This window comes from Mytilus trossulus, chromosome 5 (assembly GCF_036588685.1).
Source record: "Mytilus trossulus isolate FHL-02 chromosome 5, PNRI_Mtr1.1.1.hap1, whole genome shotgun sequence".
Classification (NCBI taxonomy): Eukaryota; Metazoa; Mollusca; class Bivalvia; order Mytilida; family Mytilidae; genus Mytilus; species Mytilus trossulus.
This window is the reverse complement of record NC_086377.1, coordinates 1,318,349-1,333,923: the sequence shown is the minus strand read 5'-3', so window position 1 is coordinate 1,333,923 and position 15,575 is coordinate 1,318,349. Positions and strand designations below refer to the sequence as shown.

The window sequence follows — 15,575 nt, the reverse complement described above, 5'->3', positions numbered from 1 at the left end:
AATTTGGAACTCTTGGTTTAACAGCTTCCTTGTGAGCAGTTACTCTCTATCAAGAATATTATGATAGGAAATGCAAGCACGGGAATATCGTATCAATTGGGAGATATATACCCGTATGCAGGTGCTGCTAGAATGTTGCTACTTAGAAATGGAAAGATCACAGTTGGAAAGCTGAAATCATCTCTTTTGTCGTAAAGTTTTGTTTTCAACCGACCCTCATTGTCAATTTTTAGATGTAAGTTAAGATATGAAGCCGACTTAACTGTATATGTAGTATCCTTTATATCCAATTCGATGGGATAGATGCGTTCCACAAAGTCACCAAATTTTGAATTGTTTAGTGAAAGAACGTCGCTTTTGCAAATTTTGTGTTCTTCCCTCTTTATATATATATATATATATATATATAAATAAACGAGTTTAAATTGAAAACTACGTTCAAACCTATGATTATATATATATATACAACTCGTCTAAACATCAACCCAACAATGTTAGATCTGTAAATTTGCTTTATATATATACACGTGATGCTTAGCATTTTCTTTTGTAAATGTCTTATGTCTATTTCAAATTTCAGAGAGAATCATACAAGAAATTCAAATCAGTCAGGTTTTAGATTATATGATGTCACATTTGGTGATATCATCTGATGACAGACGTCGCATTGAGCAGCATGCTGGACTAGATGATCAGAATAAAGCATTACTTGGAGTAGTGAATAAAAGGGGAGAACCTACGTACAGTGTGTTTGTTGATGCACTCCGAACAAATGGATACACAGATCTAGCGACTGAGTTGGAATGTGATTCACAGGAAGAAAGCTCAAGTTCAGCACTAGTATATACTGGAGACAAGGACACTAAAGGTATGAACCTGGTTTTAAAACGCTAAGCCTCTCACTTTTACGACAATCTCATCAAATTCCATTATGTTTACAACGATGAGTGAACAAAACAAACATAATGAATAAAATAGTCAAATAATGGGTTCAGCAGTCATCAATGTGTTACAATCTTAAAACAAACAATTTTACAAAAATCACAAAAGCATGTATCAAATCAAAAACATTCATTGCTTAATTGCTCGAACGATGCATGCAGTTAATGACCCACTCGTGTATCAAATGTAGTAAAACGCTGACTTACGATACACTTGTTTATTAATTCATTGAATACATGTACATGATGCAATAATGAAAGTCGTTTAATTTTTGTAGGGTTGTCAAATTGGACTATTCCGGTGTTTAAAATTCGTCTACAAAAGAACTACTCAAATATAATTAACAGCATACTGCATGGGAAAATAGTCGATCATCTGATATCACGTGATGTGCTTTCCACAGCTGATAGTGAAAGGATAGATGCTTGTCCAGCCAAAATAGAAAAGATCAGGAAATTAATGGACATACTTTTGCATGGAAGTGAAAATGGATTTATTGAATTCCTTAACGCTCTTCGAGAAGACTCTGAGTATACAGAACTGGCAGATGAAATAGAAAACACAACAGTTTCAAGCAGAGATATATCAACAATGCAAAGCTGCTTTAAATGAACAGGAAGAGAGTAGGTCAAAAGGTCATGAATATTTTCTTTAAAAAAATAAACATAACTTTTTTTTTTTTTTTTTTTTACTAAATGACTTGAACTGATGAAACGAATATCTGAAGTTTAAAATGATTTGTAATATTAAATGAATACGTGCATTACATATAACTTTCGCAATATTGGTTTAAGTAAAGATTATGCTATTCGTCAGTTTCACCAAAAAAAAAATCTGTTTGTTAGAGTTGAATCTAAGAAGATGTGGTTTGATTGCCAATGAGATAGTGCTTCACCGTAGTCTGAATGACAAACAACAAAAGTGGGACTAAAGCTACCAAAGGGAGAGTCAAACTCATAAATCTAAAACAAACTGACAACGCCATGGCTAAAAATGAAAAAGACAAACAATATCACAAATGACACAATATAGAAAACTAAAAGATAAACAACACGAACACCACGGTTGGTCACATTCATGAAAGAGAAGGGGATAGAAGTTACTACGTAAGGAACATATCCGATATCATTGTTGAAATGGTTATTCCATAACGGTCAAACAACTCGTGATGGAGTCCGTAAAATTTACGAAGGGATGATTTAAACTTCACCATTTTGGAACTCTTGGTTTAATAGATTCCTTGTGAGCAGCAACACTCTATCAAGAAAATCATGATAGGAAATGCAAGCACGGGACTATCGTATCAATTGGGAGATATATACCCCGTATGCAGGTGCTGCTGGAATGTTGCTACTTAGAAATGGAAAGTTCACAATTAGAAAGCTGAAATAATCTCTTTTGTCGTAAAGTTTTGTTTTCAATCGACTGATTTATGTGCTTCGGAATACAAGAAACAAACATAAGATGAACGGTTTCGTATTTTTAACTCGTTGTCTCAATCCGGCAATACGATATGGGTAATTCATGTTTTTGATTTTGATGTTATATTTGTTATTCTCGTGGTGTTTTGTCTGTTGCTTGGTCCGTTTCTGTGTGTGTTGCGTTTCGGTGTTGTGTTGTTGTTCTCCTCTTATATTTAATGCATTTCCCTCGGTTTTAGTTTGTTACCCCGATTTTGTTTTTTGTCCCTGGATTTATGAGTTTTGAACAGCGGTATAGTACTGTTGCCTTTAGTTGTCTTATAGTTGAATGCCTTATGATATTCAAATAAATACGTACATCTACTTTAATTGCACTTTCTTTTGATAATTGTATCGATGGCAATTATGCCACACTTTCTTGGGTTTGAATTAATGACAGTCAAATTCTAAACGACAAATAAAAGCACACAAGTCTTTATATCTCTACACCAAACAAAAGTAAGATTCACCACATATCTTTTAACAAGAACTCGATGTGGAACGCATGTGTTAAAGAAACCTAGGTGTCATAACATTATATGGTGCGATTTATTATCCAAAGGTGTAATTTAGTGTTCCGAAAGGGTCATCATTGATAAAATTGTACTAAGGTGTTCAAAAGGTTCATTGATGAAATTATATTATCCATTCATTATTAAAAAAACTTATTTTCAAAGGAATTGATAATTTCAAAAAGTCAAATATGAAATAATAACTGATTATTCTTTTATTTTTATTTTAGATATAATTCCTCAGATAATTATCAAACTTGTTTCCAATACAAACAGTCGATTCGATTGTAAGATTCCAACTAACAGGAGACAGTAATTGTTAGACAATCAACATAAACTAATCAAATCAATCTTAACTGATTTGATGAGGATCTATACATGTTCTACCAACTTTTTATTTCATGTGACCACAACATCAAAACTTGTAGTTTTAGTTTAAAATTGACAAAGATATGATTCAAAATATTTAGGCATAATAGCTGTATTATAAAGGTGCCATAATTACTATGAAGTTTTTGTCAGGATTTGAATAATAGGGTTTTTCTTGTATATTTTGTATATATTTAGATTTTCATAATCTGTACATATTCATAATCTGTATATTTTCATAATCTGTATATTTGCATCATCTGTATATTTGCATTATCTGTATATTATTATTATCTGTATATTTTCATTATCTGAATATTGTCATCATAGTTATATTTTAAATGATTTTGAACACGCTACTGTGAATATTAAACAGGGGCCAATATAAACCATGCTTATGTTTGATGTCAAGTCTGTTAATGGGGCGATTGAACAAGCTACTGGGAATATTAAACAGAAGCCAATATAAACCATGCTAGGGACTAATGTGAACAGTCAAAATGTCAAAAGTACCAGGATTGTAATTGTATACGCCAGACGCGTCTTTCGTCTACAGAAGAATCATCAGTGACACTCAGATCAAAATAATTAAGTGAACCAAATAAATACAAAGATGAAGAGCATTGAGGATCCAAAATAACAAAAAGTTGTGTCAAATACGGCTTAGGTAATCAATCTACTGCTGGGGTAAGAAAATCCTTAGTTTTTCGAAAAATTCAAATTTTGTAAACAGAAAATTTATAAAATGACCATATAATTGATATTCATGTCAGCACCGAAGTGCTGACAACTTGGTGGTGATACCCTCGGGGACAAAACGTCCACTAGCAGTGGCATCGACCCAGTGGTGTAAATAGTTATCAAAAGTATCAGGTTTATAATTGTATACGCCAGACGCGAGTTTCGTCTACAGAAGACTCACTAGTGACGCTCAGATCAAAATAGTCAAAAAAAAACAATAAATACAAAGTTGAAGAGCAGTGAGGATCCAAAATTACAAAAAGTTGTGCCACATACGGCTAATGCAATCAATCTACTCCTGGGGTAAGAAAAATCAAAGTTTTGTAAACCAAAAATTTATAATAATGAAGCCTGTTAATGTGGAAACTGAACACGCTACTGTGAATATTAAACAGAAGCCAATATAATTTATATAAAGCATGTTAAGGTTTGATGTGAAGTCTGGTAATGTTGAGATTGAACAAGCTACTGACGTCTGTTTATGTGGCAATGGAACACGCTACTGTAAATATTAAACAGAGGTCAATTTAAGGCATGCTTATGTTTGATGTCAAGTCTGTTAATGTGGCGATTGAACACGCTACTGTAAATATTAAACAGAGGTCAATTTAAGGCATGCTTATGTTTGATGTCAAGTCTGTTAATGTGGCGATTGAACACGCTACTGGGAATATTAAACAGAAGCCAATATAAAGCATGCTAGGGATTAATGTGAATAGTTATCAAAAGTACCAGGATTATAATTGTATACGCCTTTCGTCTACAGACAGTCAGGGGCGGGCGTTACTTTAACAAGCTGTTTTTTTTAATTACTTATATAAGTAATTTTTTATAGTTATTTTAATTTTCAATAGAAACATAGACTAAATGTAGTTTTCATGTTTTTAAACAACATTTTATATCATAAAATAAAGAATTTTTCAGATTTGAGAGGAGTATAGAGATAACGGGTTACTTTGAAAATAATGACAAAAAATATTACTTGAATAAGTTATTTTAAACATTTGTGAAAAAATAGCAATTACACTTATCTAAGGCACATAATTATGTAATTGATTTAGGTTACAAATTATAAATAACTTCAGGTCTTAATTAATTCACAAGTATCTATCTATTTATATCAGTCTACCTTCAAGATTTTAGAGGAAAATGATAATCCCAAGAGACCAATCTTTGACCCAGAAGCGTCGGTATGAACGATAAGTGCGTCGGAAAGTTAATTAGTGTTTCTGAAGAATTAGTTTTTATATATCAAGGGAAAAATAACAAGATAACTGTGAAAATTATTTAAAGCTTGTAAAATCGGTATTCTTGGACACCTATAAAAAAAAATTCAGAAAAATAACTTATATAAGTTATATTTAAATAAGCTTCGTTTTCAACATAACTGGTATAGGTAATTTTAATTGTTACTTGTTAAAGTAATGCCCCTGACTGACAGCAGACTCATCAGAGACGCTCAGATCAAAATAATTAAAAAAAAACAAACAAATACAAAGTTGAAAAGCATTGAGGATCAAAAATTCCCAAAAGTTGTGCCAAATACGGCTCAGGTAATCAATCTACTCCAGGGGTAAGAAACTCCTTAGTTTTTCGAAAAAAAACAAATTTTGTAAACGAAAAATTTATAAAATGACCATATTAGTAATCAAAAGGACCTGGATTATAATTGTATACGCCAGACGCGCGTTTCGTCTACATAAGACTCATCAGTGACGCTCAGATCAAAATAGTTAAAAGGCCAAATAAATACAAAGTTGAAGAGCATTGAGGATTCAAAATTCCCAAAAGTTGTGCCAAATACGGCTAAGGTAATCTACTCCTGGGGTAAGAAAATCCTTAGTTTTTCGGAAAAATTCAAAGTTTTGTAAACAGAAAATTTATAAAAATAACCATATAATTGATATTCATGTCAACACCCTCGGGGACAAAACGTCCACCAGCAGTGGCATCGACCCAGTGGTGTAAATAGTTTCGTCTACAGAATACTCACTAGTGACGCTCAGATCAAAATAGTTAAAAAAACAAATAAATAAATATAAAGTTGAAGAGCAGTGAGGATCCAAAACTACAAAAAGTTGTGCAAAATACGGCTAAGGTAATCAATCTACTCCTGGGGTAAGAAAATCCTTATTTTTTCGAAAAATTCAAAGTTTTGTAAACAGAAAATTTATAATAATGAAGTCTGTAAATGTGGAAACTCAACACGCTACTGGGAATATTAAACAAAAGCTAATGAAGAGCATGCTTATGTTTGATGTGAGGTCTGTTAATGTGGGGATTGAACACGCTACTATGAATATTAAACAGAAGCCAATATAAAGCATGTTTAGGTTTGGTTTGAAGTCTGTTAATGTGGAGATTGAACACGCTACTGTAAATATTAAACAGAAGCCAATATATAGCATGCTTAGGTTTGATGTGAAGTCTGTAAATGTGGAGATTGAACACGCTACTTTGAATATTTAACAAGAGGCCAATATAAAGCATGTTAAGGTTTGATGTGAAGTCTGTTAATGTGGGGATTGAACACGCTACTATGAATATTAAACAGAAGCCAATATAAAGCATGTTAAGGTTGGTTTGAAGTCTGTTAATGTGGAGATTGAACACTCTACTGTGAATATTAAACAGAATCCAATATAAAGCATGCTTAGGTTTGATGTGAAGTCTGTTAATGTTGAGATTAAACACGCTACTGGGAATATTAAACAGAAGCCAATATAAAGCATGTTAAGGTTTGCTGTGAAGTATGTTAATGTGGCGATTGAACAGGCTACTGTGCATATTAAACAGAAGCCAATATAAAGCGAGCTTATGTTTGATGTGAAGTCTGTTAGTGTGGGGATTGAACACGCTACTATGAATGTAATAAACAATTATTGGTCACTGTTTGGCCTTTAACAATGAGCAAAGCCCATATCGCATAGTCAGCTTTAGAGGTTTTACATATCTGGTAGCTAGTGCCCCTTTGAAGCCTCTCAGAATGATATGTGTGACTGTTATATATATATATTTATTTATTTTTTTAACTTTCTTTTGAATCAAACATGTTTTATAGTTTAACAAATTTTGTATATATTTTTTTAATATTTACAATGTATTTCATGATTTTTTTTCTGTAAGAATTTCATAAATTTGATATCCTATTCATGACAATATTGCACATTTATATTTCCTGCCATCAATCTGTAATTTGATAGTCACAAACAATGACTAACTTAATTGACTATCACATATACAATGTACTTGAATTGTATTCTTAAGTGAATGATACTATAATTTATTGTAAAAATGTATATATGAGCGGGGATAGGACTTTTATCGGGACTCAGGGAACGGGTGTTTTTGAGCTCGGGATTTCGGGATTGACCCTTTGGTGATCCGGAAATTCATTTTCTAATTTTGGGACGTTGGGAATTCGTGGTGTTTTAGCCAAGGATTTCGGGATTTCGTGTTTTAAAGCTCGAGATTTCGGGAACAGGACCCTTTTACCCTCCCTCATATATGTTATAATTGGCTGAGCTTAGATATATCTGGTGATAATGACTTCACATTCCATTTTAAATATATTATTTATACTTAAGGCACATGTTGAAGCTAATATACCTTTGCAAGGGGAGATAATATTTTGTTAATTTGGGTTGATATACTTTGGTAAGGGATGATGATTTTTCAAATTATAAATGACAGGGACTTCAGTAAGAGCCTAAGGGGAGATATTTTTGTTAATGAAGGTTGATAAACTTTGGTAAGGGGAGATACTTTTTTGTTAATGAAGTTTGATAAACTTTGGTAGGGGGAGATGATTTTTCAAATCATAAATGACGGGGATAGACTTTAGTAAGAGCCTAAGGGGAGATAGTTTTATTAATGAAGGAGGACAGACTTTGGTAAGGGGGGATAATCTTTTAATGAAGGAGAATAAACTTGGGTAAGGCGAGATAATTTAGGGGGAGATCAATCTTTTAATTATGTTTTTTCTTAAAATTGTGTCCCCTTGAATGAAAAAAAAACTCAGATTTGAAAGTTACATTTATTTAACAGAAAAAGATGAGACGTACACAAGAACATTTATTTGTTTGTACCAGTAACCTTTTTTTAGAGGGTTTATTTTAATTATTTGATAATTGTATTTAAGAAAGTTAAGTTAGTGGTTACCTGAAGTAGCTGATATTTTCAGTTCGTTTAGTTAGAAGTAAAAATATTAGGTTTCCTATATTTTGAAAGAAAAGAAAATGGCTGATCTGTCCATACTGTAACTACGGTGATAAATAACTACATTGCATTGTTACCTGTTAATAAAATGTATATTGTATAATATTGTTACCTGTTAATAAATTGTATATTATAGTTACCTGCTAATTGTATATTGTATTTATTTCTTTCAAATTAATTGTTCCATTGATTGTTATATACATAGTCCTTATTAAAAATGTTGAAGTTATGATTTATTTTATCAGTTTTTATTATCCAGAAAATTACAGCGTTGTATTCAATATATTGTAAGGAATGGGACAGTAACAAAACAACACAAAACATCACAAAATTAGTGATTGGTTTACTGGTTAGAATGGTTTACACTAGTCATTTTTATGCCCCTCCTACGATAGTAGAGGGGCATTATGTTTTCTGGTTTGTGCGTCCGTTCGTCCGTCTGTCTGTCCGTTCGTTCGTCCGTCCGTCTGTTCGTTCGTCTGTCTGTCCCGCTTCAGGTTAAAGTTTTTGGTCAAGGTAGTTTTTGATGAAGTTGAATTCAAATCAACTTGAAACTTAGTATACATGTTCCCTATGATATTATCTTTCTAATTGTAATGCCTAATTATATTTTTTATCCAATTTCATGGTCCATTGAACATGGAAAATGATAGGCGTGGGGCATCCGTGTACTTTGGACACATTCTTCTTTAGCTCTGTATAGCATTCTGTTTTGTGTGAACCAAGGAACCATGTTGAAGGCCACGCTTTTATTAATAATGTATAACTATTTGTACCTCGTAACTTGGATTGAGAGTTGTCTCATACCACATCTTATTTATATTGGTTTGGATTCTTTATGTTCGGGTTTGAGGGCCTAGCAGCATCAAACTAAAGAATTTAAAATTGGTATTTGCTTAATTTAGAATGAAAATGGGGAATTAATCAAAGAGATAACTACACAACCAGCCAAAGTCCACCTATAAGTCTTGATCATTACAACTTATCCCCAACCAGCCAAAGTCCACCTATGGGTCTTGATCATTAAGAATTATCCACAACCAGGGTAAGTCCACCTATGAGTCTTGATCATTACGACTTATCCACAACCAGCCAAAGTCCACCTATAGGTCTTGATCATAACAACTTATCCACAACCAGCCAAAGTCCACCTATGGTTCTAGATCATTACGACTTATCCACAACCAGCCAAAGTCCACCTACAGGTCTTGATCATTACAACTTATCCCCAACCAGCCAAAGTCCACCTATGGGTCTTGATCATTACGACTTATCCACAACCAGCCAAAGTCCACCTATAGGTCTTGATCATTACGACTTATCCACAACCAGCCAAAGTCCACCTATAGGTCTTGATCATTACAACTTATCCCCAACCAGCCAAAGTCCACCTATGGGTCTTGATCATTACATCTTATCTACAACCAGCCAAAGTCCACCTACAGGTCTTGATCATTACAACTTATCCCCAACCAGCCAAAGTCCACCTATGGGTCTTGATCATTACGACTTATCCACAACCAGCCAAAGTCTACCTATGGGTCTTGATCATTACGACTTATCCACAACCAGCCAAAGTCCACCTATAGGTCTTGATCATTACGACTTATCCACAACCAGCCAAAATCCACCTATAGGTCTTGATCATTACGACTTATCCCTAACCAGCCAAAGTCCACCTATAGGTCTTGATCATTACGACTTATCCACAACCAGCCAAAATCCACCTGAGTCTTGATCATTACGACTTATCCACAACAAGCCAAAGTCCACCTATAGGTCTTGATCATTACAACTTATCCCCAACCAGCCAAAGTCCACCTATGGGTCTTGATCATTCCAACTTATCCCCAACCAGCCAAAGTCCACCTATGGGTCTTGATCATTAAGAATTATCCACAACCAGTCAAAGTCCACCTATAGGTCTTGATCATTACAACTTATCCCTAACCAGCCAAAGTCCACCTATGGGTCCTGATCATTACGACTTATCCACAACCAGCCAAAGTCCACCTATAGGTCTTGATCATTACAACTTATCCACAACAAGCCAAAGTCCACCTATAGGTCTTGATCATTACAACTTATCCCCAACCAGCCAAAGTCCACCTATGGGTCTTGATCATCAAGAATTATCCACAACCAGCCAAAGTCCACCTATAGGTCTTGATCATTACAACTTATCCCCAACCAGCCACAGTCCACATATGGGTCTTGATCATTACGACTTATCCGCAACCAGCCAAAGTCCACCTATGGGTCTTGATCTTTACGACTTATCCACAACCAGCCAAAATCCACCTATAGGTCTTGATCATTACAACTTATCCCCAACCAGCCAAAGTCCACCTATGGGTCCTGATCATTACGACTTATCCACAACCAACCAAAGTCCACATATGGGTCTTGATCATTACGACTTATCCACAACCAACCAAAATCCACCTGAGTCTTGATCATTACGACTTATCCACAACCAGCCAAAGTCCACCTATAGGTCTTGATCATTACAACTTATCCCCAACCAGCCAAAGTCCACCTATGGGTCTTGATCATGAGGACTTTTTCACAACCAGTCAAAGTCCACATATAAGTCTTGATCATTACGACTTATCCCCAACCAGCCAAAGTCCACCTATAGGTCTTGATCATTACAACTTATCCCCAACCAGCCAAAGTCCACCTATGGGTCCTGATCATTACGACTTATCCACAACCAGCCAAAGTCCACATACGGGTCTTGATCATTACAACTTATCCCCAACAAGCCAAAGTCCACCTATGGGTCTTGATCATTACAACTTATCCCCAACAAGCCAAAGTCCACCTATGGGTCTTGATCATTACGACTTATACCCAACCAGCCAAAGTCCACCTATAGGTCTTGATCATTACGACTTATCTACAACCAGCCAAAGTCCACCTATGGGTCTTGATCATTACGACTTATCTACAACCAGCCAAAGTCCACCTATGGGTCTTGATCATTAAAACTTATCCACAACCAGCCAAAGTCTACCTATAGGTCTTGATCATTACGACTTATCTACAACCAGCCAAAGTCCACCTATGGGTCTTGATCATTACAACTTATCTACAACCAGCCAAAGTCCACCTATGGGTCTTGATCATTACGACTTATCCCCAACAAGCCAAAGTCCACCTATGGGTCTTGATCATTACAACTTATCCCCAACAAGCCAAAGTCCACCTATGGGTCTTGATCATTACGACTTATCCCCAACCAGCCAAAGTCCACCTATAGGTCTTGATCATTACATCTTATCCACAACCAGTCAAAGTCCACCTATGGGTCTTGATCATTACGACTTATCCACAACAAGCCAAAGTCCACCTATAGGTCTTGATCATTACAACTTATCTACAACCAGCCAAAGTCCACCTATGGGTCTTGATCATTACGACTTATCTACCACCAGCCAAAGTCCACCTATGGGTCTTGATCATTACAACTTATCTACAACCAGCCAAAGTCCACCTATGGGTCTTGATCATTACGACTTATCCACAACCAGCCAAAGTCCACCTATAGGTCTTGATCATTACAACTTATCTACAACCAGCCAAAGTCCACCTATGAGTCTTGATCATTAAGAATTATCCACAACCAGCCAAAGTCCACCTATAGGTCTTGATCATTACGACTAATCTACAACCAGCCAAAGTATACCGATGGGTCTTGATCATTAAAACTTATCTACAACCAGCCAAAGTCCACCTATGGGTCTTGATCATTACGACTTATCTACAACCAGCCAAAGTCCACCTATAGGTCTTGATCATTACAACTTATCTACAACCAGCCAAAGTCCACCTATGGGTCTTGATCATTACAACTTATCTACAACCAGCCAAAGTCCACCTATGGGTCTTGATCATTACGACTTATCTACAACCAGCCAAAGTCCACCTATAGGTCTTGATCATTACATCTTATCCACAACCAGCCAAAGTCCACCTACGGGTCTTGATCATTACAACTTATCTACAACCAGCTAAAGTCCACCTATGGGTCTTGATCATTACAACTTATCTACAACCAGCCAAAGTCCACCTATGGGTCTTGATCATTACGACTTATCTACAACCAGCCAAAGTCCACCTATGGGTCTTGATCATTACAACTTATCTACAACCAGCCAAAGTCCACCTATGGGTCTTGATCATTACGACTTATCTACAACCAGCCAAAGTCCACATATAGGTCTTGATCATTACAACTTATCCCCAACCAGCCAAAGTCCACCTATAGGTCTTGATCATTACGACTTATCTACAACCAGCCAAAGTCCACCTATGGGTCTTGATCATTACGACTTATCTACAACCAGCCAAAGTCCACCTATGGATCTTGATCATTACGACTAATCTACATCTAGCCAAAGTCCACCTATGGGTCTTGATCATTACAACTTATCCCCAACCAGCCAAAGTCCACCTATGGGTCTTGATCATTACGACTTATGTACAACCAGCCAAAGTCCACCTATGAGTCTTGATCATTAAGAATTATCCACAACCAGCCAAAGTCCACCTATAGGTCTTGATCATTACAACTTATCCACAACCAGCCAAAGTCCACCTATGGGTCTTGATCATTACAACTTATCCACAACCAGCCAAAGTCCACCTATAGATCTTGATCATTACATCTTATCCACAACCAGCCAAAGTCCACCTATGGGTCTTGATCATTACAACTTATCTACAACCAGCCAAAGTCCACCTATGGGTCTTGATCATTACGACTTATCTACAACCAGCCAAAGTCCACCTATGGGTCTTGATCATTACAACTTATCTACAACCAGCCAAAGTCCACCTATGGGTCTTGATCATTACGACTTATCTACAACCAGCCAAAGTATACCGATGGGTCTTGATCATTACGACTTATCTACAACCAGCCAAAGTCCACCTATGGGTCTTGATCATTACGACTTATCTACAACCAGCCAAAGTCCACATATAGGTCTTGATCATTACAACTTATCCCCAACCAGCCAAAGTCCACCTATAGGTCTTGATCATTACGACTTATCTACAACCAGCCAAAGTCCACCTATGGGTCTTGATCATTACGACTTATCTACAACCAGCCAAAGTCCACCTATGGATCTTGATCATTACGACTAATCTACATCTAGCCAAAGTCCACCTATGGGTCTTGATCATTACAACTTATCCCCAACCAGCCAAAGTCCACCTATGGGTCTTGATCATTACGACTTATGTACAACCAGCCAAAGTCCACCTATGAGTCTTGATCATTAAGAATTATCCACAACCAGCCAAAGTCCACCTATAGGTCTTGATCATTACAACTTATCCACAACCAGCCAAAGTCCACCTATGGGTCTTGATCATTACAACTTATCCACAACCAGCCAAAGTCCACCTATAGATCTTGATCATTACATCTTATCCACAACCAGCCAAAGTCCACCTATAGGTCTTGATCATTACATCTTATCCACAACCAGCCAAAGTCCACCTATGGGTCTTGATCATTACGACTTATCTACAACCAGCCAAAGTCCACCTATGGGTCTTGATCATTACAACTTATCTACAACCAGCCAAAGTCCACCTATGGGTCTTGATCATTATGACTTATCTACAACCAGCCAAAGTCCACCTATGGGTCTTGATCATTACAACTTATCTACAACCAGCCAAAGTCCACCTATGGGTCTTGATCATTACGACTTGTCTACAACCAGCCAAAGTATACCGATGGGTCTTGATCATTACGACTTATCTACAACCAGCCAAAGTCCACCTATGGGTCTTGATCATTACGACTTATCCACAACCAGCCAAAGTCCACCTATGGGTCTTGATCATTACGACTTATCTACAACAAGCCAAAGTCTACCTATAGGTCTTGATCATTACGACTTATCTACAACCAGCCAAAGTATACCGATGGGTCTTGATCATTACGACTTATCTACAACCAGCCAAAGTCCACCTATGGGTCTTGATCATTACGACTTATCCACAACCAGCCAAAGTCCACCTATGGGTCTTGATCATTACGACTTATCTACAACAAGCCAAAGTCTACCTATAGGTCTTGATCATTACGACTTATCTACAACCAGCCAAAGTATACCGATGGGTCTTGATCATTACGACTAATCTACAACTAGCCAAAGTATACCGATGGGTCTTGATCATTACAACTTATCCACAACCAGCCAAAGTCCACCTATAGGTCTTGATCATTACGACTAATCTACAACTAGCCAAAGTATACCGATGGGTCTTGATCATTATGACTTATCCACAACCAGCCAAAGTCTACCTATATGTCTTGATCATTACGACTAATCTACAACTAGCCAAAGTATACCGATGGGTCTTGATCATTACGACTTTTCTACAACCAGCCAAAGTCTACCTATAGGTCTTGATCATTACGACTAATCTACATTTAGCCAAAGTATACCGATGGGTCTTGATCATTATGACTTATCTACAACCAGCCAACGTCCACCTATGGGTCTTGATCATTACGACTAATCTACATCTAGCCAAAATCCACCTATGGGTCTTGATCATTACGACTTATCTACAACTAGCCAAAGTCTACCTATGGGTCTTGATCATTAAGACTTATCCACAACCAGCCAAAGTCTACCTATAGGTCATGATCATTACAACTTATCCCCAACCAGCCAAAGTCCACCTATGAGTCTTGATCATTAAGAATTATCCACAACCAGCCAAAGTCTACCTATAGGTCTTGATCATAACGACTAATCTACATCTAGCCAAAGTATACCGATGGGTCTTGATCATTACGACTCATCCACAACCAGCCAAAGTCCACCTATAGGTCTTGATCATAACGACTTATCTACAACCAGCCAAAGTCCACCTATGAGTCTTGATCATTACGACTTATCCACAACCAGCCAAAGTCCACCTATAGGTCTTGATCATAACGACTTATCTACAACCAGCCAAAGTCCACCTATGAGTCTTGATCATTACGACTTATCTACAACCTGCCAAAGTCCACCTATGGGTCTTGATCATTACGACTTATCTACAACCAGCCAAAGTCCACCTATGGGTCTTGATCATTACGACTTATCTACAACCAGCCAAAGTCCACCTATGGGTCTTGATCATTACAACTTATCTACAACCAGCCAAAGTCCACCTATGGGTCTTGATCATTACAACTTATCCACAACCAGCCAAAGTCCACCTATGGGTCTTGATCATTACATCTTATCCACAACCAGCCAAAGTCCACCTATGGGTCTTGATCATTACAACTTATCCACAACCAGCCAAA

At 36.6% G+C, this 15,575-nt stretch overlaps 1 protein-coding gene across 1 annotated transcript; it reads left to right on the top strand.

Moving 5' to 3' along the window:
- The first annotated feature begins 583 nt into the window (after nucleotides 1-583).
- Nucleotides 584-3,635, top strand: LOC134719353 (uncharacterized). Its single transcript, XM_063582361.1, has 3 exons — nucleotides 584-868; nucleotides 1,220-1,565; nucleotides 3,145-3,635. The coding sequence occupies exons 1-2, from the start codon at nucleotides 625-627 to the stop codon at nucleotides 1,552-1,554; spliced, it is 579 nt and encodes a 192-aa protein (XP_063438431.1). The 5' UTR covers nucleotides 584-624; the 3' UTR covers nucleotides 1,555-1,565; nucleotides 3,145-3,635.
- The last annotated feature ends 11,940 nt before the right edge of the window (nucleotides 3,636-15,575 follow it).

What these genes read in the sequence shown, in the direction of transcription:
- LOC134719353 (XM_063582361.1), top strand. Translation starts at nt 625, where the DNA reads ATGATGTCACATTTGGTGATATCATCTGATGACAGACGTCGCATTGAG. An exon ending in TGGAGACAAGGACACTAAAG is followed by an intron (nt 869 to 1,219) that starts GTATGAACCTGG and finishes TAATTTTTGTAG; the next exon opens with GGTTGTCAAATTGGACTATT.